The 25190-nt window shown below is 36.0% G+C and overlaps 1 protein-coding gene across 9 annotated transcripts in view; it reads right to left on the reverse strand.

Annotated features, from left to right (window-relative positions):
- Window positions 1–25190, reverse strand: part of CLOCK (clock circadian regulator) — a 131486-nt gene that overhangs the window by 33223 nt on the left and 73073 nt on the right. For 6 of the 9 annotated variants that reach the window (XM_057726667.1, XM_057726666.1, XM_057726670.1 and 3 more), the window contains 9 exons: window positions 21884–22032; window positions 18694–18785; window positions 13631–13720; window positions 8275–8395; window positions 4795–4908; window positions 4539–4657; window positions 2467–2549; window positions 2189–2295; window positions 292–439 (listed from right to left, as the gene is read on the reverse strand). In XM_057726667.1, the coding sequence (XP_057582650.1) occupies window positions 292–439; window positions 2189–2295; window positions 2467–2549; window positions 4539–4657; window positions 4795–4908; window positions 8275–8395; window positions 13631–13720; window positions 18694–18785; window positions 21884–22032 (1023 nt within the window). Of the gene's footprint in view, window positions 1–291; window positions 440–2188; window positions 2296–2466; window positions 2550–4538; window positions 4658–4794; window positions 4909–8274; window positions 8396–13630; window positions 13721–18693; window positions 18786–21883; window positions 22033–25190 lie in introns of those variants that run through there. The other 3 variants (XM_057726671.1, XM_057726673.1, XM_057726672.1) reach the window with 3 other exon arrangements.

Here is a 25190-nt window from a genome sequence, read left to right on the forward strand (position 1 = left end):
AGGAAGAGTATGCTTTATCTACTCCAGTTCTCCTTTTACATGACTGACTGTGATATATACACAGCATCCACTCTAAACCATAAAATTTATGTCAAGAATTATATACCTCTATATATCTGTACTGCATTTCTATATAATGCCCATAAGTAAATTTAATAATCAATTGAAAATATATATCCAAAATGGGGGAAAAAAATCACTTTGTATTTCATTAATAAGTTATACATAAAATACGTTCCAGAATCATTAAGGATATTTCTATATTCAGAAATTCTATAAAAGAATTATTACCTTACTACAGTGTGAGTACAAACAATAAACTCTGGCCTTGAATTCCACTGATGATAAGTGATATAATAATGAGTCTGAAGCCAAATCCACTGTTGTCCTTTGGTCAGGAACCTATAGTAACATGATTTGCCTTTTCCGTACTGCATTACTAAGAAGAAAAAAATACGTTTTCATTCATATTTTACCTAAAGGTAGCATCTACATTTATATCTATATATATAATTCTTCTTCTGGCTTTTCAATAACATATAGTATATCAATTATAAGAAACTGCTATTCTGTAAAGATAACAATTAGCATATCTTCCACAGTGCCCAACTTACAGCCAATTATTACTGATCTTAGATACTTTTCGTACACAATAAATTTCCAAATACTCAAGAATAAATTATTCACATACTGACTTTCTCCTGCTAAGATATACTGAGGGTAACAGCAATAAGTAATCGCACATGATCTCCACCCCCACCCCCCACCCCCACAACTACAGCATCTTTGAGGCATTTAATTCTAAACCTTAACTTAAAACCAAAACAAGAAAAACTTAACCATTTAAAGTAACGGATAATACAGTATTTCCCAAAACACTCTCTGCGGATTGTAAGTTCACAAGCCTTTTAATGATATGAAGCAAAAAATGGGTTTTGTGGTTAAATTAACTTGGGAAAATTTGTTAAACAGGTCTTCTCAAAGCCTTGAGTATGCTAATGTATGTCAAGTTTCTGGTGGTGGGAAGATGGGGACTGATTGTGAACTCTTACCTAGTTTTCCTTGACCATAAAATTCATTCTTAATAGACTGGCATTCAGTGCAACAAACCTTAGAAAACGATGGACAAGAATCACTTGCTCGCTCTCACTCTCTCTCTATTAATGAGGAAACCAAGGTCTACTTGATTTTGAAATTAGATACTTGAAATTGCTTGTCCAAAATTATCCAGCTAGTTAATAGAGGTGTCAGATCTTTCTCATACATCATGGAGCTTAGTGCCCATTATCATGTGAAGTAAAGAAAGTTTCTTTTATGAAGTGACTTTACTTTGAAAATCTTCCACATAGTTGATATCATACAACATGCTTTATTTTCATAGAGAGGTTTACGAGACTAGCCTAAGACATTATGAAAGTATCGTAAATATCTAATTTAGAGGACACTCAAGAGGGAAGGATTTGAGGAGGAGGATAAGAGAAGCAAATAAAACCTATTAAAAACAAACTTCTGAAACAAAGAATGAACAGCAGGTGGTAAAAGGGTAAGTCTAGACTCTAATCCTGTCTCTGCCACCGATGAGTTATGGGATTGTAAGTAATTAGTTAGCCTTTCTGTGTCTCAGTTTACTTGCGGAGACAACTTTCTACTTTCCACAACTGTCACGATGAATAATGGAGATGATGTACATAAATTGTGTAGAACAGGGCAAAATATGATGATAATGTTCCTTCCACTAATATAACAATTGCAGGTAATATTAACAAAGCATTCACTAAGAGTTTTCTAAAAGAGATTCTTTAAATGTGTCTCTACCTCCTGGGCCTAGAAATCAAAATTTATGAAATAATATTCTAATATTTTGACATACTATTACAATTTTCAAAGGAATCTACTTCTCTTACTGTAGATGTAGAACTAATACACTTCAAAGCAAGGTTTATTAGATGCCATATTATAAAACTGTACTTACTACTATAGACTGAAATGATGTAAAAGGGAAGAAGTTTAATTTAGACTTGATCTAGGATTCCTATTGAAATTAGTTATATACACAAAGAAAAAGTTTCCAATATATTTCAAAAATACAAAAATGGTTATAAGTCTGTATTTCACCACCTTCTCTTAATATGATAGTTATTTACAGATTAGAAAATTAACATCACCAGAAATATTAAAATCTACTTACAGTGCTCGTGACATTTTGCCAAATTTTCTAGGTCATCCACATGATAGTAATCATAGCCTGATGTTCCCAGAACTTCAAATGGCAAATATCCTATTATGGGTGGTGCCCTAAATTACATATAAAATAATATTACGACTTTTTCCATAATAAAAAATAGCCAACTAGAAATAAATTTGGGGAGGAACTTTTATTTTTTAAATAAAAGTTTGCCCTTGAAATCCATTAATTTTAAGAAGTATGATTATTATCTTTTTATAGAATTTAAAAATGGGAATTACCTATGATCCAGAAATAGAAACTTCCATTCTAAACTATGTCTAGATGTAAACTCTTCATTAGGTTCTTCAACAGTACACATTTCCTACAAATAAATTAATAATTAAAATTTAGAAATACTTTCTGTGTCCCTAGCAGAGTCCTAAATCTCATTAGCTGTAAAGTCATTTTTAGCTAACTTTTCTCTAAACACTTTTTTTTAATACTTTTTTATTTTGTAGTACGAAAGTATGTGACAATAAATAGATGCAAGCTTCTGGGGGAGTATTTCTCACTTGACACATTTCTCTATTCATTCACATGCCTACAAACCCTAATTCTGAATTCAGGTTTCTCTCCTGAATTAGAGTTCTATATTTCTGTCTGGATGTTCCTGCACATCACAAACTCAGTATGTCCTAAAATAAACTAACTGCTTTACTCCTCAAACCCAGTTGCACCATGTCCCATCTCATTAATGGAGGCATACCTGTGTTGTGTCATTAAGTCCAGAAATCTGACACTCAGGATACACTCATTTTTATCTTTCACCACTTAAATGGCCACTGCTAAATCCTTTCAATTTCACCTTCTAAGTTTTTAAAAAATCTACTCGATCCCATCCATCTTCAGGGTCTTAGTTTAGACTCTAGACCCCTTGCCATCACTGGCTCACACTACTGCCAATGTGTCTCCCCACACAAGTCTCCCTGTCCTTCAACTCATCTTTTATTCTGGCCACAATTACCTTATAAATACTTAAATATGATTATGTAACCTCCCTGCTTAAAAACTGTAATGGGTGCTCATCCCGTTAGGATAAAATCTAAGCTCTTCAGCAAGGAGAAACAAAGAAAGAAGCACATGTCATTGCTGGCATCTGCTTACTTTTCTAACATCATCTCTCACCATCCCTACTCCCCCCTCCACACACAGTAATCCTAGACTCTAGTCCTACTCAACAATGTATTCCAACCTGCTTCTGTGTCCTTGAATGACCTTCTGTAGCAAAATGTAGTAATTAAGAGTTTGGGCTTTGAGAGAAAAGGAATTAGAATCAATCTCAGTTCCACTGCTTAACAGCTGTGACTTTGGGCAAGTAACTTCCTTAATACCACAGTTTCCTTACATATAAAATGGCGATCATATCAGCATTTTTAAAAATTAAATGAGATAATGCATATAAAGTATACAGCATGTGGTAAGCAGTCAATAAACACGTTAGCCACTGCTATTAGTTCCTAAGACCAAAACAAGCTGAGCGAGACTGGTTTAAGATCCTCTAACTCAGCAGTCCCCAACCTTTTAGGCACTAGGGACCGGTTTCACGGAAGACAATTTTTCCAAGGACTCGGGGTGGGGAACGGTTCAGGCAGTAATGCAAGCAACGGGGAGTGGCAGACAAAGGCTCTCTTGGCCAGCCGCTCACCTCCTGCTGTGTGGCCCAGTTCCTAAAAGGCCGCACGGATGGGTACTGGTCTGCAGCTCTGGGGCTGGGGACCCCCGCTCTAACTGCTAATTCAATACTTTGTCCTATAGTATGGTGTTTCCCTAAATTTAAAATCTCAGCCTGGCTTATTTCCAGCCACTTTCCAGTGACTGAAGTCATACATTTTCCCACTTCCCTACTAATCATCTGCTACCTGGGCCAGGGATATAAAAATAAATTATTTAACTGAATTTCAAAACTGAAAAGGTAAATTAAAGGCAGTAAAAAGCCACTTGAAAATTTAAAAGAAAATTTCAAAACCAATCTTTTAAATTTACCTAGATTTTTGGCTTTTCCCCTTTAATGTAGTTGTGAACTATACAAAAAAACCATCTTAAAATTTTATACAAAAGCAGGGACAATGATGATACATAACCACCAGTTAACTACAAAGGCTATATAGTTAAAAATTAGTTATATAAATTAAGCAGTACCTTGATAACTCGTTATTTGCTTCAAAAAAATCATGACTGTGTATATTTAATTACTCATGGCCACAACTACCTCAATGCTTACAGGAAGTATCAGGAAACAACAAAAAAATTACACAGACAGTTCTCATAATATGAAGTGAAACCCCTTTGGGAAATAAAATTAAAAACATACCTTGATGAACTGAGGTGTAGCTAATCTGACAGTAGCTACAAAACAAACTCTATCTTCATAAGAAGGCCTGTGTGTGCGTTGTATTGTTCCTTCAAAACCATTGTGTGCTGAAGTGGATACTAAAACAATAAGGAAATAAGTATCATCAGTTACTCCAGTACAATCTAGTTTTTACTGAGATTCAAACATCTATGTCTTTAAGAGCTTAAAAGAATACCAAGTGAAAATACACTGCAAGAGAAGCATTTTAACTTACCACTGTTTAAAGATTTGAAATTTCCTATAAATTTCACATATTCATAAGTAGATGGCTCCTTTGGGTCTATTGTTCCTCGAAGCATATGACAACAAAACTCTAACTGATTTTTTGCTAAAATAAGAAAAATACGACTTATTTGTGATTTACCATAATGAACGATATATCACATAAAGTAAGATTATAGCAATTGTATAAGTTTACAATCGTTATTTTCTCCAACAGAGGTCCTCAGGGACATTTTGTTTCATCCATAAAAGCAGAGTTTCTTTAGGAGGTGATCTCACTTTGTCCTTAATAAAGAAAACAGATCTTCTGATACAAGCAACTCCATATTCCTCCATTTTTATTTGTCCTTCCTTCTCATTCTTCGCTCTAATTTCAAAGAAAGGTTTCGCTTCCTATTCCAAAGCTATTACTTCTACCTCTACCTTGAATAGTCTTTCCTATCTTCCTTCTCTAGGACCAGGGCCACACCACAGTTATTCATTCTTTAACATCCACACATGTTCTCTGGGTCCTTACTTTATACTTTTAAATTTGTTCAGGTCTTTTCATCTCAAACACATAAAGGGTTTTTCACGCTACTCTTTTTAGGAGCACAGTCCTCCTTTCTTTTCATTACGTGCTCTAGTTTCCATACGTTCACCTCCCTTACCTTTATGCACTGTGGCTTTTGCCCTCACACCTCTACAGAAATTGCTCTTCTAAAAATCACCAACATCTGTATTAAGTTTGTCTTTCCTCACTGTCTCTACCTCTTCTTAAAACTCACGTTTTCATTCCCATAGTACAAAACTTACCTTCTTACCTTACTGACCATTTCTATCTCTTCTGCTAATCAGTCTTCAAACAATGGGCATCACAAAAGTTCTTTTGATCGTAATCTATTAACCTTTACAAACTTATCAGCATTAACAAACTTATTTACTCCTAAATCTCCCTCCCCAACTCAAACATTTTATGTAAGACCAAGTCTCATATGACCGCTGGATTTCAGGACATTTCTACCTGATTGTCCCATCAGTAACTGAAACTCACAATATTTGAAAATGAATTTATCCCTCTTTCTTCCTAAGCCACCTGTCCTTCCCCTTTGTCCCATGTATGCTTATCTCCTTAGTTAGAAATCATATCAATTTGGTCTCTTCTCTTCCTAGCACCAGCTCCCAAACTAATCTGTCACAGGATTTGCTGTTTATTTCACCAAGGAAGCATCCAGAACCACCAACCTGGTACAGATGTAAATTACCCTGCATCTAGGTAACTGCAAAAATGTATTCTCTATGCCTCCACACTCTTGCCACTCAGACTCACCCTTGCCTACTACTCTAAGACTAACATTACTTGCGTCATTATTATTTCAGCACTCAAGGACTAATAACACCTCTCTTCACTCACAGCATCAAACTCATACTCTTCTGTTATTATCATGAATGGGTTTATCATCAGACTCAACAGGTTCAAACTCTTAACTCCCCTCTTCCTAAAACCTTCCCCACTCATGATCCCTAGCTGTTTGGACACCTGTGCCTGACACCAAGTCCTACTGACTTTATCTACTCAGCACTCATATGCATGCTTTCCTCTCTATCCTTACTTCTACTGCTATCCTTTTAATCTCCAGTCTGGTCATTTTTCAAAATTTTGCACCTGAGAGATTTTCTTTTCAGACCACAAAACCACCCAAATCCCCTTTCACTGGCTTCTCGCTATGTAAAAAATAAAAACCAAACTGTTTAGGATGAAATATTGGGCCCTATTTCCTCCTCTAGACACAAATTATACCACTTGTACTACACCTCACCTTCATTATGGCCCAAATAACTTATTTACAGAATCCTGAATTTTCCAAGCAATTTCCCCTGTTTTAAATCATGTTTACTCCTCTGGCATGAAACATCCTTTTCATCTGCAGAAATAACTTTTCTTTGTATATCAGTTCTTTAAGTAGGAGGTCAGCAAGTCATTTAATTAAGGCTTTTCTCTATTAAAAAGTACTGATGGGCTTCCCTGGTGGCGCAGTGGTTGGGAATCTGCCTGCCAGTGCAGGGGACACGGATTTGAACCCTGGTTGGGGAAGATCCCACATGCCAAGCAGCAACTAAGCTCATGCGCCATGTATTCCACAACGAGAAGTCACCGCAATGAGAAGCACACGTACCACAACAAGACCCAATGCAGCCAATAAATAAATAAATTAAAAAAAAAAAAAGGTATTGATGCCTGATCTTGGAAACAGAAGCCTAAGGTCTGTCCTTCTGTCAAAGGCTTTCATTCAGTTCTCCAGAAAATGCTGCCCTTGTGAAAGTCTCTAAAGCAGACTCCTCTTTTGTCCACCTCTTGGCATGGCCCACGTTCCATCTTTCTAATTTTTCTCTCCTTACTCTATATATTTACCTCAAGCAACGTCATTCAATCCACGACTTCAAATACTGTTTACAGGCCTATAACTAGGCTCTACATCATTATATCCAACCCAAATCTTTCTCCTAGGTGAAAGACTAGTCTCTTGGTCAATGTCATAAGAACTCGATTTTTAAAGAATTATAAATAGGCTTCAAATGGATTCTCCTAGTCTCCAGTTCTTCTCAACTCCTTCTGACAGGCTATCTATTCTTATCAAAGATGTACGTTCACACACACGTAAGTGTGTATGTGTGTATCTCCATTCCTGAACACCTAGTGTTCTACAGAATTTAAAGATTCAAAATATAAACAACCTTTAAAATGATTAATGTCAGTATTACCAGAAAAGTCAAAATTTAAAAATCATGGAAAAAGTGGTTAAAGAAGGCATCTAATAACTAATAGTGAAATGTAGTGCTGTAATGATTTCAGATTTTACACATGATAATTTATTCAAGAAAATGAGGTATTCTGTTCAAATTAATTTGTCTAGGGAATCTAGGAGAAAAGTCAGGTTATACCATGATATTTTATACTTATTAAAGGCAGGGACTATTTTTTCCTATTCTTAGCACTTTTATGATACAGCATAAGAGTATCTGGCACATTAAACATATCCAATAAATTACTGTTTAATTCTGTTTAATTAATAAAGCAAACAATTTCCTTTATGAAATAATTTTTTAAAATATAGAAGTTTGTCCCATAGTTTCAGTGTTCAATTGGTTAGTGACCATGAAAATGAGAACGTTTAATGTTCTCTCATTAAATACAGTAAGATTTTATATGAAAATTAATAAGAATACATTGTCAAGTTCCATTTTTGTGTAAAATACAGTTTTATGGTATGTTATAACAAAAAAATTAGATTTCAATGTATTCTGGAATAGAGTTCAGACTTTTAATATGGTCATAATTCCATCATATTTTAATATTTAAAAAAGGATCTAACAGGGTATTTGGAACGATGCTATATATTAATTTGCATACCTGTGTTTATCACAAAATTACAAAAGTAAAGAATAACGTAATCAAATTCATTTAACTTTTTGCTTAAGAGCTATTACTTACATTTTAAATATTCAGGGGTTAATGAATCACTTTCCAGCAGATGCGTAGAGAGTATTTTATAAATTTCTGAATGTTCCCCCTCTGGGATAAAATTAAATATACTTTGATCCACAAGATCTGACTGAAAAAGAAATTTTTAAAAATTAAATAATTACAGTGATTCAAGAGACCTTTATTTTAAAAGTACATAATCACTCTTAAAACATCAGATGAGCATATGGTTAACATTTAATTACTTGTAAAAACTGACCAATTTCATGGTTACAGAGTACAACTCAAAAAATAAGACTGAGAAGGTGGAAAGGTTAACATGACCTCATGCCTCTGATACTAGTAGCATCAGAATCATGATCAATATGACCTTTGAAAGTCTGATAAATTGTTTGCAAAGGTGAGTTTTAAATTTGAACATGTAAACTATAACAGGACTAAGAAAGTTCATAAGAATCTTTGGCTACCAGATGTAGCCTTACCATACATCCCAACCTCTGGTAATTTATGGTGGTGTACACTACAATAAAAGACCACAGGAGTGGCCATAGGCTACATGAAGAAAAGACTTGATTCTGGTGTCATTTCAACTGTCTGATGTGTTCTTTCTTTTTTATTTCATCTTTTCCAGCCATCTATCCTGTATCCCACTGGCAAAAAGCCATGCTTTAAGATAACCACCCCCCTCCCCAAAAAGGCAAGTTATATGTTGAGCATTATAATCCTTGCTAAAGTATGGCTTTAATCAACAGTAATCGGGACTTCCCTGGTGGCGCAGTGGTTAAGAATCTGCCTGCCAATGCAGCAGGGGACACGGGTTTCACCCCTGGTCCAAGAAGATCCCTTAGTTGTCGTGGAGCAACTAAGCCTGTGCGCCACAACTACTGAGTCTGCGCTCTAGAGCCAGCGTGCTGCAACTACTGAAGCCCGCGAGCCTAGAGCCCGTGCTCCACAACAAGAGAAGCCACCGCACTGAGAAGCCCGAGTACCGCAGCAGAGTAGCCCCTGCTTGCCGTAACTAGAGAAAGCCCGTGTGCGGCAACAATGACCCAAAGCACTCAAAAAATATGTATATATTTTTAAAAAGTTATTAATGACAAGCCAAAACCGAAAATCAGTTTTCTCCTTATTGTGTTTGATCCTAAGCAAGTATTATTTCATTTTCTCAAAACACACTTGTGTTTTTGCTTTCAAAACTTCAAATAACATATAATACAGCAATGTGAGTGATGCGAGGAAAAGTATCCACCATAATTGGAAAGCAATTCAAACAAAACTGTTTTAATAAAGGCCACGATTAATTCAGTACGGAATGAAATGGGCCTGCTGGATCAGCAGCAGTCTCCTCTGCCCAAAACTTCACCTGCTGGTCTACATGGTTTGCTGACACAAACATTTAAAAAGGTCCAGAAAAATGTTACTAACAGAGGAAACTGGGTAGGGCACATCCGGGAACTCTCTGTACTACCGTCTCAATTTTTCTATTCATCTAAAAATAGTTCTAAAATTAAAAGTTTAAAAAAAAACCCAGGAGGGAATGGGAAGGTGACAAGGGTTTTCACTGAGAGCAGAATCTTAATGATCTAACACTTGGATCCCAACTAGATCTGCTGTAGACATGTTGTTATTTCAAAATGCAATGAAGATCCAACACCAGTGTGCCATTAGGAAGGAATTTTTAAAACATCTACATCAAATAGTCTAGTCACTTTCTTATTCTCAACCAATAATTGCTAAGTGCCTCTCTGAGAAATTAGCCAGCATACCTGGAAACAGAGATAAAGTCCCTGCACACAGAAAGCTTACGTCTACCATTATTTTATCCAAATAAACAGAAAATTACAATTCACTGTATGTGTCATGGTAGCAGTATGTATAAGGTAACGTAAGAACAGAAAGAAAAGGAATCTAATTCTCAATGAAGTCCAGGGAAAGTGCCCAAGAAGCAGGCTTTTAACAAGTCTGACCACATTGCAAAATATACCCTGATTATGAGTAAATTAAAGATTATATAGTTTCTATAAATACATAACTGAAAAAGATCCAATAAAATTGTCTATGGTTTAAAAGCATATAATTATACCTTTATTCAAATTACTCAACCTTATTTTTTTAAACTGTAGTTGATTTACAGTATTATTAGTTTCAGGTGTACAATATAGTGATTCAATTTTTTTATAGACTACACTCGTTTAAAGTTATTACAAAATAATGGCTATATTTTACTGTGGTGTACAATATATTCTTGTTGTTTATGTTATACACAGTAGGGGTAAGCCCATACCTCTATCTCACCCCTCCCTCAACCCTCTCGCCCCTGGTAACCACTAGTTTGTTTTCTTTGTGAGTCGACTTCTGTTTTGTTAAAAACATTCTTTTGTTTTATTTATCAGAGTCCACTATTCAATCTTATCTTAGTCATATGTTAATCCTACCAAGGATCTCTTTCCCTGGCTTTTTTCACTATGTAAATTTTTTTTAAAAAAAGAATCCCCCAGAAAACTCAGTTAATTAGTCTGTCCTTTTCTTTGCCCACAGTAGTTTACTTACATGTTGCTATAATCTCACTGTTTATTCCCAAACAATTTTTAGATGTTGGGCTAATCACCTATTCTTTGAGCTTACCTGTACAAGAAAGCTCCTGGAGAAGCAGTAAAGCCAAGTCATTTTCTACATGACCCACTGAAATTAGCAAATTACTTACTGCCTGGCTTTCAGAAACAAAGTACCCTTTTAAAATGTGGCCTTTTAGGTGTAGAGTCCATTCTCTTTAAAAAGTACAAAGTAGCAGAGTAATCAAGGGAAGGAGATACTGCTTTTCAAAATCTCTTGAAAGAGATCTTTACAAAACAGTTGACTGTATTGTCATACATTTTCAAGAGATGGGCATTTTAAGAGTAATTTATAAATAACTTGAAAATATTTATGCCACAAGCCCCATTGTAAGCAGATAAGTTAGGGGATCCCTGGAGAAAGAGAACCAGGAATGGCTTTCTTGACATTAGAGAAGCCATTTTGTAATCTAAGCCTGACCACAATGCTTGCCCTTGAACAGGTCTCAGTAACTAATGATTTTAAGGGAACAAAGGAACACAGAAACAGAGAAAAGGCTGGCAAACAACAGCCCAGTGATAAAGGTGAATCCTAGTTCCTCCTCAAAGGATATACATAATAATACATCTGAGTTCTATAGAAACCAAGCCCCCCCCCCCCCCCACTGCCAGTGGAGGATGTAATCATGTTTACCTTTTCTGACTTCAATCACATAAAGCTTGGACTCTGTCAACCTTTGCCCCACTTCTATGCTGAATTCTCCTCTGTTAAAGCCCCTTCATGAATATACATGTCCCCTTAGCTTAAAAATTCCCCAGTTTGAGGGACTTCCCTGGTGGTCCAGTGGTTAGGAATTCACTTTCCAATGCAGGGGAAGTGGATTCGATCCCTGGTCAGGGAACTAAGATCCCACATGTCGCAGGGCAGCAGGGTAACTAAGCCTGCTCACCGCAACTGAAACAGGAGCTAAGGGGGCAGGGCACAACCTATGAAAGAACTATATAGCCCAAAGACATGACATAAACTGATTAGAACCAAATGGGTCCGAGATGGCAGACAAGTCTTAGACGAGACTTCCACTAGACCTTGAGCCTCAGTAATACAACCACAAGGATCAAAAAGTGGGCAATGGCCCAATTCCTGGAAATCCCTACCCCCTCCTGAAATAGCTGGAATATCCCTCCCACTCATTAGCCTATGAAATTACCTACTCCTATAAAAACTGACAACCCCATACTCCGGTGCCTTTCTCACCTTCTGGGATGGCCCACGCTCTGTCTGCGGAGTGTGTTTCTCTCTAAATAAATCCACTTCTTACCTATCACTTTGTCTCTCACTGAATTCCTTCTGCGTTGAGACATCAAGAATCTGAGCCTCAATAAGTCCAGACACCAGGTGAGTGATTTCCAAATTAAAAGACCATGGGTTCAAGTCCCATTGAGGGTTTTGGCCAAGTTTTGAGTTCTAGCAGCATGGGTTCAAGTTCCAACCTGGGGTGCACGGTTTCACAACTACTGAGCCTGCATGCTCTGGAGCCCACGTGCCACAACTAGAGAAGCCCACATGGTGCAAGGAAGACCCAGCGTAGCCAAAAAAAAAAAAAAAAAAAAACTCCAATTTCGCTGTTAAGGGAGAAACTGCTTTGGGAAAGATCCCCAATGTTCTCCTTACTTGCTGCAGGTAATAATGAATCTTTCCTTCTCCTAATCTTTGGTTTGGTTGTGTCAATTGGCTCAACACCCACCAAGAGGCGAACTCAGCTTCTGGGTAATACCATGTTAGATAAGAACATTACACATTTAATTAAAAAACCCTCAAATTCATAAGAACTGTCATTTGTGGCAGAGCACCTAGCATAGTATCTGACAGAGTAGATGTTCAATAAATATATGTTAAGTAAAACAGCAAACACACAGTTCAGGTATTCACCATTCTAATCAAAATTATAATTCTTTTCTAATCATCTACCCTTTTGGTCATATTAATAGCAAATTGAATATGGCCATTAATATATTATCAACTCAAGCCACAGAGCATAAAAGTTCTGTATCTATTATTTTCAGTATGTTCTTATAAGTCATTCTTTTGAGAAAATTATTATTTAGCTGCAACAAATATCTCAGTAGAAATTTACTTATTCTCAAGATATTTTCAGTGATTAAGCAACATGCTGATTAAAAAGTTAATACTGAAAAATAGGCATTAGAATAAAGAGGGAAGGAAGAACAGGTTAAATAAAGTGCTGGTTGAATATTTAGTTACTATAGATTAGAGTCATGACTGACCGAAGAAGATACAGCCATACTAAAACAAAGACTTATTCAGAGGTCTCATCCCCACCCACTCTGACTGTAACAGGGAAGAGCCAATTTTGAGTCCATGTTGGATCTGTTTCTCGACTTTAGTCTTTGCTTCTCATTGCTTTTGTTGTTATAATCATACATAATGGCCTGCAGGGAACCCTACCTGTGATTGGCTGCAGAAAAGAAGAAATTAACATCCCCTCCCCGAGGCTGCTTTTTTACTTTCCTTTCCTTTCTGATTCTATAAAAGAAGCTGGCATCCAGACCCCTATAAGATGGTTTTTGGGGAATCCCAGTCCGTGATCTTCAGTGTCTGCCGGCTTTCCAAATAAAGTCTTATTCCTTGCTTCAACACCTCGTCTCCGATTTACTGGCCTGTCATGCAGCAGACAGAGTGAACTTGGACATAACCACTGTTCAACATTACTCTGGGGGTTCACTTCTTAGTGCTTTAGAATGTTTAAAATAGGCATTAAATAAGAAAAAGATCACAGGATTTTTATACTTACTGGTAAATGTTCAAGTAATGAAGTTACACTCTCAGACACATATATTATGCTTCCATCTGTCATGATTGCTAAAAAAAAACCATCAAGAGCCTGAAATTAAACATAATGGTCAGTTAAACGAAAAGAAAAAAGTATTTCACAGGACAGAAATAAAAATCTAAGATAAATGACAAAGGACTTAACTGTGGAAATTTCCAGAGCACTGTCAAAATGCTAGCTTTTCCCCTTTACAATATCTTAGTATCTAACTCTGTGCGTTTTAAAATGCTTCTGGAAAAAAAGAAATCACTCTACGGCCATTACTGGATGGTTGGTTTCTAAAAGGTAGAGACTTAAGGCTCTACCTTTATCATGTTATTATACAACGATGGCCTTATTCGAAGATGTTAACATCTCCGAAGCACACATGCCATCAATAATATGTCTCTGGGACACAAAAGAACACATTATCATCTTCAGATATATTAACAGAAGTATGTGACTGAAGCACAGGGAGATACATGGGGAATAAAGTGAAAGGGAATAAGCTGAAAAAGTAGGCTGAGATCAGATCATGGAAGACACTGAATACCAGGGCAAGACATGGACTTTGTTCAAGAGTGGTCTGGAAGCAGTGTGTAAAATGGATCTAGAGGGAAAAGTGAATTAAGAGGAAAATCTCAATAGCCTTCAGAACAGTTGGGAAGTTAAGGAGAATCCAAATGAAATTAGTAGCAGTAAGAATAGAGAAGAAAGGACTTAGGCACGCATTAAGAACTGTGATGTTAGAGTTCAGGGGAGAAGTCAGCACAGGGGAAGAATACTGAATAATAAAGCAATCCTGTATTCACATGTCACAAAGTTTTTCATTTGAGAATCCTAGGCAACAAAGAGGCAGCTAAAGAAATGAGATCTGCAAAAGAGAGGAAGATGCCAAAGACAAATCCCTGGGGAACTATCTACTTAGGGGGATGAAAAAGAGCAAAAGAACCAGAGAAAATGACAAAGAGAATACGCTGTTGTCGATGAAGTCAATGGAAGAAAGAATGACAAAGACAGTGAGGAGGAAGAGGGATGGTTCAGTATAAAATGGGATCAAATAAGATAAGGAATGAGAAAATGAGTACTGAATTTTGGTGACTTTCAAGAGTTATTTCAACAGGAAGGTGAGTCACACTACAATGAGTTTAGAGATGGGTAGATGATCAGAAGTTTATGAAAGGACACTTTTTGAGGGGACAAAGTGTCAAGGGAAGTCATTTTTTTAAGAAGAAACTTAAATATATTTGCAGGCTGAAGGAAAAGAAGATCCAATGGAAAAGATGTTGAAGATACACAGCAGAAAAGATATACCTTAAGAGGAGTTCCTCTTCTCATGTCAAAATACTTATCATACTAAATTTGTGTATCTTGTTTTAAGTATACGGTTCTCTCAAAGGATACAATCTCTGGTAAGCACTATATATGACTTCTCCAATACTGTATCTGCAGCACCTAGCATATGTGTGGCACATGGCAAATAAAAAAATACTTGTACGTAATTTATGGATCTGAGAGTGAGAGCAACCTCCCTCTAACTCTAATTGCTGAGGTATATGTTCAATGTATGGAAAAAGGCACCCCCCCCCCCCCCCCCGCCATCTCCCCTTCTATTGAGGGAGACAACTGAGTATCAGAAAGTACTTATTTTGAGTAGATGCCTGTCTTCTAGAATGGCTCAGACAAACTCATTCTTGGCTAACGTAAGGGGAGTGGATGAAAACCTTGTAATTTAAGCAAATTCATGAAATTTTTACAAAAAATCCTTGGTACAATAATGCCGCTATATTTCCTAAGGAAAAGGATCAAAATGATGTTAAGAAGAACATGCTTTTCTCATGTGAAGCTAGATTGTGTCATCTTTGAAAGCAAATTACTATTTTCTATGATGATCTCTATTTGCTCCTAGGATATTTGCTGGGAATTAGGATGCCACTTTCTTCTGTGAAGAGAATGAACTAAAATTAGAACTCTTAATGCCTTGATCCCACGCCCAGAACCAGAGCCTGCCCCTTCCTCTTTCAAAGCAGAAAAGAGAAAAGCCTCCACCAGCATCTCACCAAGTCTTAACACAAGAAGGGATCCAGGGCTCAAACTTCTTTTGAGTAGAAGTTCCCAAGAAGATCGGTAGGTACACCAAAAACTGAAGGGGCTTTAAGGAGAAAGACTTGAGAGACACAGAAGGAAGAGCAAGACAGAGAAGGACATCCTCATCCTAAGACTGAAGATGAAGGTTATCCCTTCCCACGGTGTATGATAGGAGGGAAAGGGCTCATTAGTTAAAACTCATCTTCCTATCTGACATCTACCTTATCCACAAAAAAAGACCTGTGTAAACCTTCATTGTTTGCTTAGTGAGTGTTTAATCTGGGAAGACTGGATGGAAGTTCTAGGGAAGGGGACAGAACCTCCTAGTGATGAGACAGGCAGGGCACTGGCCCTTCCCTTGTAGACTACTGGAGAGAGCTGTCAGCTATCAAGGCGAAAGAACTCCTTACCAGGAGATGACTTCACATAAAGATAACTTTGCATAGAGGTCTGGGCAGGCTAAATTACCCTGATTTCCTTAGCTACTCTCAACACCCCCACCAAGGGTAGCAAGGAATATTCCTTAAGCAACAGAGACAAGAGAGAGAGGGGACGGGTGGCAATGAAAAAATGGAGAAAGACAGCCAAAACATAAGGTATCAGTGAATTTTAAGATCCTAGTCTCAGTTCTTTGATTAATTAGCAGTCTGACCCAACAAGCTGCAGCCTCTCCAGGCCTCATCTGTAAAATGAAGAGGCTGAGCTGAATGACCCCAACTCTTCTACTAGCAGCTCTAACATTCTAAGATATAGCCTACAACTGAAATTCTGCTGGAAAGGGTAACCAGCCTGCCCAACTGTAATCTGATCAACATGTGTTACAGTCAACAGTAACACAACTAGGTTAGTTGGACCCAGGTTACAATACACACATTTATACATATCCTTCAATCTTGGCATATGAACTTTAAAATGCATATCTACTTAGTAGTTGTAAATACTCACTAAAAATCAAAAAAATACTTCACATATTAAAAATAAATAAACGTAGTATTTCTCAGGAATGTAATTTTAAAAGCTGTGAGGATAATCATGAGACAACTAATTTTTATTTTCAAAATTAACATGTTTAAATTTTCTCTGTTGTATATTATATATAATGTTATAATCTCTAGACTCATTTATTTTTAACACTTATCTACATATGCGCTACATGTGTCTTGACAATTTAAAAAATCTGTTCATTGTAAAGAAAAATTTGAAGACAATGCTTTCTAATTAGCTTATTAGTGAATAGGTAATATACCTTCCTACGGTTTTTAAGTGTAGATATTACACCAATTTATGAATTTATAAAAAATTTTTCATGCCAATAAAGCAGGGTAAGCAAATAGTTTATGATTAACACAGCTCTTATTAAATGACTGTACTGAGAAATAATCAAAGAAAAAAAGAGTAATTAATTGAACTGATTTCTTCTTGTGGTTACAGACATTAGCATGTGTGTACCCTTTCATAAATGTATTACTTATATCTAAAGAGATAATTTTGGACAATGTCAAACTACTTTCTAGAGGAGAAAAAACTTAACAAAATTGGAACTATTTTTTGGTTTGTAACTTAAGTGTCTACTAATTTAAAGAGCTGATTGCTGGTTACCAAGCTAAAAGTTTTGTGCCATAGCTAGCTCTCACTGAAAAGGAGTCTCATGAGCGGAGTGGGCACAGGGGCTGGGGCACAGGCATCAGAGGCTAGTCTTCCTGCAGTGAATCCTAACGAAGCCAATTACTGTTTTATTTTGAGCAAATTTCATAATCCCTTGTTCCTCAATTTCCTCATCTGAAAGTTAGAAAGGGATACTAATAGCGTATCTTCATAAGATTATTGTGAGGATCCAATGAGGTAATATGTGAAAAGCGCTCAGTTATTTTTCTTTCTGCTGAATACATGAAGACTTAATTAATCCAGCAATTAACTGTTCCACCTAAGTATAAATAGAAAAATAATTCATTAATTTGCAAAATAATGTTGCTTTAGACTTTAGTCAATATACAAAGACACTGCACTTGAGACACGGCTATTACATATACATACACCACACAGATAAATGCTTAGGGTCTAAAATAACAGACCCAAACAAAGAGAGTAATAAATGTAAATTATTTAACAACCTCTATGTCCCTACCTCAGCTGCTTTCCTACACTTCTTCCACGTCTACCTTCTTTTGCATATGTATTTTTCTTGTCTTTAACTGTTACCACCAAAGTATACTACCTTTATTCATTATAAGTTTTCATGGAAATCTGATACTGAACTCTGTACTTTGTGTGCACAGATGACATCCTATTAATCTAAATAGGAAGTGATTAAAAAGTAAAAAAGTAAAATTGATAGGTATGAATGACTCAAAATGTTTATTGGTTTTATAACTGATTGCATGTGTAATCAAGTTTTGCAATTCTAAGCAAATATGATCTGAATTGTTTTCAAAAGTAATTTTGTCACAAAAGAACATCTACTTATTTCCTTTTAGAAGTTTCTATTTGAATTGAGAAGAGCTGCCTTTCAAGGTATATTTCATTATTTTAATATTTTCAAAAGTCTTCACTTATTATCATTTTATGTTGTGTTTAGGTGGACTTTAATTTGTTAAAAAAAAATCCTACTGTCTAGTAGAATACATTTCCTAATAATATTTAATGTGATGAATAATATATTTTATTTTTCACTTAAAAGTCAGTGTGGTTCAGGTAGAGAACTTAGTAGCTATACGTTTCCGACTTTTGTTAAACCTCTCAAAAATTCAGATGATACTGAAACCACAAAGATTTGGCATTATTTTACCTTACAATACTTACATCAGTTAATTTTAAATGAAGAGATAGCTGACTGACTTACACTGAATTAAGATTTCTCAATATTAAGTTAATATTGTTAAAACTATACTAAAACTGGTAACCCCTGTGATTTCTTTTTTAAGGAAAATAAAACTTTCCAAAATTAAATCTGGACATACCTCTAGCATTAACTGTGTAAACTCTTCATTACTAAGGAATGTAGGTTTCCAGTCCTGTCGAATTTCACTAGCATCTGACTGTGCAGTGATTTCTGTAAACAGATTGACACATTAGTGTATTTATAATCCAACCACAGGGGGTGAGGGGTACAGAAGTCCTACAAGTTGCCTTCCCTTTTCCCACTCTAAACCATAGTCAATAACATTTATTGGTCTAGGTAAGTATCAGAAGGTCCAAGTTTTGGTATGATGAAATTATCTGAGTAAATGTAGCAAGTTATCTGCTTGGATTTGGTCTTCTGAAAATACCAGTCTCTTTGGATTTTCTCTGGGGAGCTTTAAGAACCTGTGTTGCTGACAGGCCTGAGATTACTTCCTGCTTTACACAATGAGCAAACAAAAATCAGAACAAGCAGATTAGATCAAGCATTAGGAATAAATTCTTTTTCCCCTTCCTTTCTTTGCCATTCAAATGGTAGCACCTAGAGCACACATAAGGACATGAACCTGGAGGAAAGGAGCCAAAGAGATCAGTCTGCTTTTAAAAAAGAATGACTTTAGGCCTGCCTATTGCCAGGCAGAAAAATTCTTTCCAGTCTGAGGTGTTCTATTCTTAATTAATCAAGGAGACTAAATTAAAATTTTAGGCAAAAACTTTATAATAATAAATACAGAGTGATTCTGCTTAGTGTCCTCTGGTATGTTTTTTTAATGGTAAGGAGGCTGGTCAAAAAATTGGAGATCCCTGGCTTAAGGCACACATTTTAATACAATTATTATAGTTTATTTTGCAACATACTTCTAATGGATTTAGTTATGAGAAAACTATTCATAAACGATGAAATGTGAACTATTTAGGTAATATTTTTAAATGCAGACATATTAAAACAACAAAGTAAAATTAAATTCTATGTCATAGGGACTTCCCTGGTGGGGCAATGGATGACTCCACACTCCCAATGTGGGAGGCCCGGGTTTGATCCCTGGTCAGGGAACTAGATCCCACATGCATGCCGCAACTAAGAGTTCACATGCCAAAACTAAGGAGCCCTGGAGCCGCAACTAAGGAGCCCACCTGCTGCAACTAAGACCCGGTGCAACCAAATAAATAAATATATATATATTTTTAAAAAGCTATGTCATAGATTTTATTCTACACAATATACTCTACCTTGCAGTGAAAAATATGGACTAAGTTGTTTTGATTTTTCTATTATCAGATACATAAATATAGCATATTAAATTGGCACCCAAAATTTGGCATATTGGAAATGCCTGTACTAGATATGAAGAGTAACTGAGAAGTATAGCTACTAATTCTGTGCAATATAGTCATGCTTTTCAAATTCACATCAATCACACACATTCAGAAAAAAGGACTTAAATTCATACGCATATCTCATCAAGTTTAGTTTAACCCAGGTTTTTTTAGAGTAATAAGTATATAAGAATTACTTTTCAATTTAAGGTAAATTTTATTTTTGTGAGACTCATATACCCAATTTTGAAAAAAAAAATCTAAATGCCAAAATTAATCCTCTGTTGTCAGGAGGAAATAATTATGCATGCGTATTATTTCATTTCATTCAACAATCATTTACTGAACTCCTACAATGTCTGAGGAATGAGTGTGCTATCTAACAAGGGACACTGAAGTTAGTGAGAACACTATTCGTAGAGATAAAATATAATGATAATGGTGGCAATAAAAATGAAGACCAGCAATTTTGACACACTAACAGAATAATCAACAAAATTGGCAACTGTGATGGTGTACTAAAAAGAAGATGAAAAAAATGGGAAACTCTTCTCAGGTTTGAATCCCAGGGGATTGAAAGGACAGTGGTGTGAAAATGGAAAAAGGAAAAGTTGAGAGAAAGAGATGACAAATGAAAATGCATTCTATTTTAGATGCGTTGAGCCTGAGGACATGTAAAACAAAGACCCAAAAGTTACCTGGAAATAAAAAACTGAAAAGTTTGCATCTAAAAATATAGATTTAGTAGTTTAACAGAGAGGCAAAACCAAGGAAAGGAAGAAAGAGCACAAAAGATAAGACCTTGAGAAATGTCGCATTCAGAGGGCAGGAAAAGAAAGAGGAGAGACGTTAGCTTAGTTAGGAGGCGGAAGTGAATGAACAAGTACAGTGTATCTCAGGCCAAGGGAAAAGAAAGCCAGTGGAAGATGGATGAAAATTTCCAGTGCTTCAGAGATGCAGAAGAGGATGAAATATAAGAAAAAGCTACTGCTTTATTGGCAGCAGTGGGGGTCATGGCATTAAAGAAATTAACAAAAATAATTTTAAACAGTGGTGGAGCATAAACCAGGCGAATAATGTATTACACAGTGAGCTAGCGAGAAATAGAGGCTCCACTTACAAATTCTCTTTCTGAGAAGTTCTGCAGTTTCATTTGCATCTGAAAAAGGAATGTCCTTTTACAAGTTTCTCACCTATTTTCTATTAAGTAGCATCTATTAAGTACCAAAATAGTTAATAGTCTTTAAAATTTTCTATTTATGACTTACTTACTCAAAGTGATTTTCTTTGATTAACCAATAATCACTTTAAAACATAGTGTTTATTTCCTAGATATACACTGAAGCAATCTTTTTAAATGAAATATAAGGCTCTCACAATCTGACTCTTGCTTCTCTTTCAAATATACCTGAGACTTTCCAAGTCAAACTATGCTCCAGTTAAAGTGCTTCTCTGGTTTTACACATGCTATCTCCCCCACGTGAAATGCTGTTTTTCTTAAGCTAAAAGGAAGACTCAGTTGAAAAATCAACTAAGACTTCCATGACACATTCTTTCCTCTGTGTTCTCATACGAAATTTATAGTTTACAAGCACAACTCACATTATAATTACTTGCACTGTAATTAGCTGTTTATATGTTTGTCTCCCTTGGCCTGAGTTACTTGAGAGCCAAGACTGTCACCCTGCACCACAAGAATCTAGGATATACCAGTAGGCACTAAAATAAATGTTTGTTGAATGAAAGAAAGAACATACCAAGAAATCTTTAAAAAGGCAATTATTTCTTTCTCTTAAAAAAACATTAGGAAAAAAAAAAAAAAGGTCAGGAAGCATCCAGCCTCAAGCATCACTGCCAAGATTCTATCACATTATACTCTGAGTCCGTTATTTTAAAAAAACAAAAAACCATTTTACAAAGTTAAAAATGTACCTTTATGTTTTCGTAAAAAATCAATGCTCTTCTGTAGAACAGTAGATTTGTCCATCTTTCTAGCATTACCAGGAAGCATGGATCCCAGCTCTTTAATGAGAACATTAAATTGATCTCTACGTTTCTTTTCAGATTTGTTTCTGGATACTCTGATAAAACAAAAAATTAAGTAAGCATTTTTCAAACAATCCATTTAATTATACAAATAATTTAATACAATGCTCAATATTGACACAACCAAAGAGCATGGACTTCTGTCAATAGATGGTAATAAATACTTATATCCTAGGTTACCAACAATATACTTGATTAGGGCAATAATTTTTCTTCTTGGTTTAACCACTAAAGAAACTTTCACATATTAAGCATTCAGCATATATGTTTTTATGAAAATGTCAGTAAGACAAACTACACTCAAATCTCAGGTTTTAATAAATCTAATGTTTACCAAGAATTTGTATTTTCCTTATAAGATTATTCTAAATATTACTCAGATACAGTTTGTGAAAGTACATATAATGTATGAATGCAAGTTATTAAAAATTACTGAATAGGAAAAAGTTATCCATCTCCCATAAGTTTTAAATTATGAACAGAAATCTAAAAATGAAAATCTCCCTACCCTCGGGCTTACCCACACATTCTTCCTCTTTATTCCTCCATCCCAGCCTCCAACACAGAGCTGTAACCACTCGTTTGCATATCTGTCTCTCCACTGGGCTGTAAGCTTCTTGATAACAAAGCCCCAATTTTTTCATCTAAGCACTTAAGCATAACACCTAACAAACAGTAAGCACTCAAAATATATGTGCTAAAGGAATAATTCCCACTGTTCTACGTGAAGCAGTAACTAGCAGCAAATTCTTAGTTGCACTGGGAACTCTTGAGATAAAGACAATTATTTACAGATCAATTAATCATTCTGTCATACTTCTAATGATCTGCTTTGTGAAGTCAGATTTTAGAATCCAGTTTTTGTTTAAGCAAAGTATACTACTTTCCCAAAAGATCCCAAAGGATCAGAGAATAATTCTATTAATTTAATTTAATTTTTTTTCAGTAAAGAAGCATTTATTCTGTATTAATACTGGGAAAAAATACAATTGTTTAAACCCCTTTAGAAACATAATAGAAATTAACTGACTACCTCACCAAACACTGAGTGCTTTGTTATGACAGAGACTGTGCTAATAAGGGCTAAGAATACTGGAGAAGGATAAACCTTTTCAAGAAATGCACCTAATACCTATGGAACTTCCTAAGTGTGCTGAATTGAGTCATGAAGGCTGAGTGAGAAAAGGATGGTGGCGGGGTGTAAGCAGGGCATTCCAGACAGAGGAAACTTGTACAAAGATGAAAACCTAACAGGGAATTCCCTGGCGGTCCAGTAGTTAGGACTCCGCACTTCCATTGCAGGAGCCACGGACCTGATCCCTGGTCAGGGCACTAAGAGTCCGCATGCCAAGCAGTGCAGCCAAAACAAAACCTATCACAAATAGTTCGGCTTGGCTAATGTGGCTAGCGTACAAGCTTTCTGTGCCCACCTATGCTGGAGTTTGGGGGTGGGTGGCAGTTAGGAATAATTAGTACTGGGAAAAAAATCATGAAGTTTTTATGCTACACAAAAGGATTTTAGTTTAATAATAGTGAAAGCCATGGGAAGGCACTAAAAGGTTTTAAGCAAAGAAATGACATGAACAGAACTGCTTGTTAATAAGAGCATTCCAGCACCAGAGTAATGAAAAGATCGATGCTTGGCAAAACAAATTCATTTAACACACACTACTCAAAACTTACTGTAGGAAGCAACTGCAGTATCCTAGGCTATAAACCATGGCAGTGGCAGTGTTAACAGAGCAGTATGGGTCTGAGGGTTAACAGGCAGAACTAGTGATTCTAGGTAAATGAGATTTAGTTTGGAGTGGGGAAGCAAAAGAAAAATCAAAGAGGATTCCCAAATTACTGATAACGCTCTTTATCAACGTGTAGTATAAAATGAGATATTAGTTTTGGTAGACAGATGGTTTGGGGAGAATTTAAATATGGTGAAATTGCCTGTTTGACATTTTAAAGGACACATACTAGAGAAAGTTAGACATACAGATCTACTTATATTCCTCTAGAAAGGAGTAAGTAGGAAATGAGCATCTAAGAATTATTATATATGAAATATCTGAAGACACAGGTAGGGGGTAAAATTTAGAGCCATTATTTGTTGTATATTTTATAAGTTAGGCACTACTGGAAACATGTATGAAATTTCACTTAATTCCTACAAAACAGACTTTATTATTTTTCATGTTATAGGTGTGACAACTCAGGCATAAAAGAGACTATGCCCAGGATTATAGAGTTACCATGACATAATAATTCACAACAGGCATTTTAACTCCAGTGTAAGAAATATATACAAATCAAATACCATTGTCAACTCTACCACTGGATCACACCCATTAAAGCAACTTTACTTCATGTTACATTCAGGTTGGAAGTACTCAGCCTTGTGACGACCTCAACAATAATAGGCCACAGATGTCAGAGTTCAACATGGTCCATTTAATTCTGACAGCATTACTATGAGGCCTTCTCTTTCTCCAAGGTTTCCCACAGTGATAGAATATTTGGTCCCCTAAAAACATGATCAAACCTTCAAAGTCTCTGCAAACAGAAAACCCTTAGCTCACCTTACCATCTATAAACTGGGCCTTTAAAGCTGTCCAAGTAAATTCCTCAAAGTTCTGCCTCTTCATTCAGGCAAGACTGACTATTCCCACCTTATCAGTGACTTTATCTCTACCCTGAAATATTTTATAAGAACTTCCCCCACCAGGCTGAAGTTAAGGGAAAGGAGTTATCCGATATATTTTTAGCTTCAAATTCAGGTCATTTTATTTCCTTGAATAAAGTTGTATAGCTTTCCTCAAAATCTTCTTCCTAGATGTATTTTAATCATTCATTTAAGAATTTAGCAGTTTATCTGGTTATGTGAATATAAAGACATTTAGGAACTATTACTTGCTACATATTTATTTTTTGTATCTGTATGTAATGCTACAATACCCTCTAACCTCGCATCTAAGCACCCAAGTACTTCAATGTGTCTGGAAAAAAAAACAAAGTATTTACTGCTTACTCTCAATGACTACAGATTTGGCTGTAATGCTATCCGGGACCCTCCCTTCTGACACTATAATTACCATCAAGGCCCATATTTAAGGTCAAACCCCCACCATCACCATCATGGCTCTAGATCCCATCCTGTCACCTACTTGATGATACCTCTCCATCAATTCTTCTCCCTCCCAAT

This window comes from Hippopotamus amphibius, chromosome 3 (assembly GCF_030028045.1).
Source record: "Hippopotamus amphibius kiboko isolate mHipAmp2 chromosome 3, mHipAmp2.hap2, whole genome shotgun sequence".
In the NCBI taxonomy this organism is placed as follows: domain Eukaryota; kingdom Metazoa; phylum Chordata; class Mammalia; order Artiodactyla; family Hippopotamidae; genus Hippopotamus; species Hippopotamus amphibius.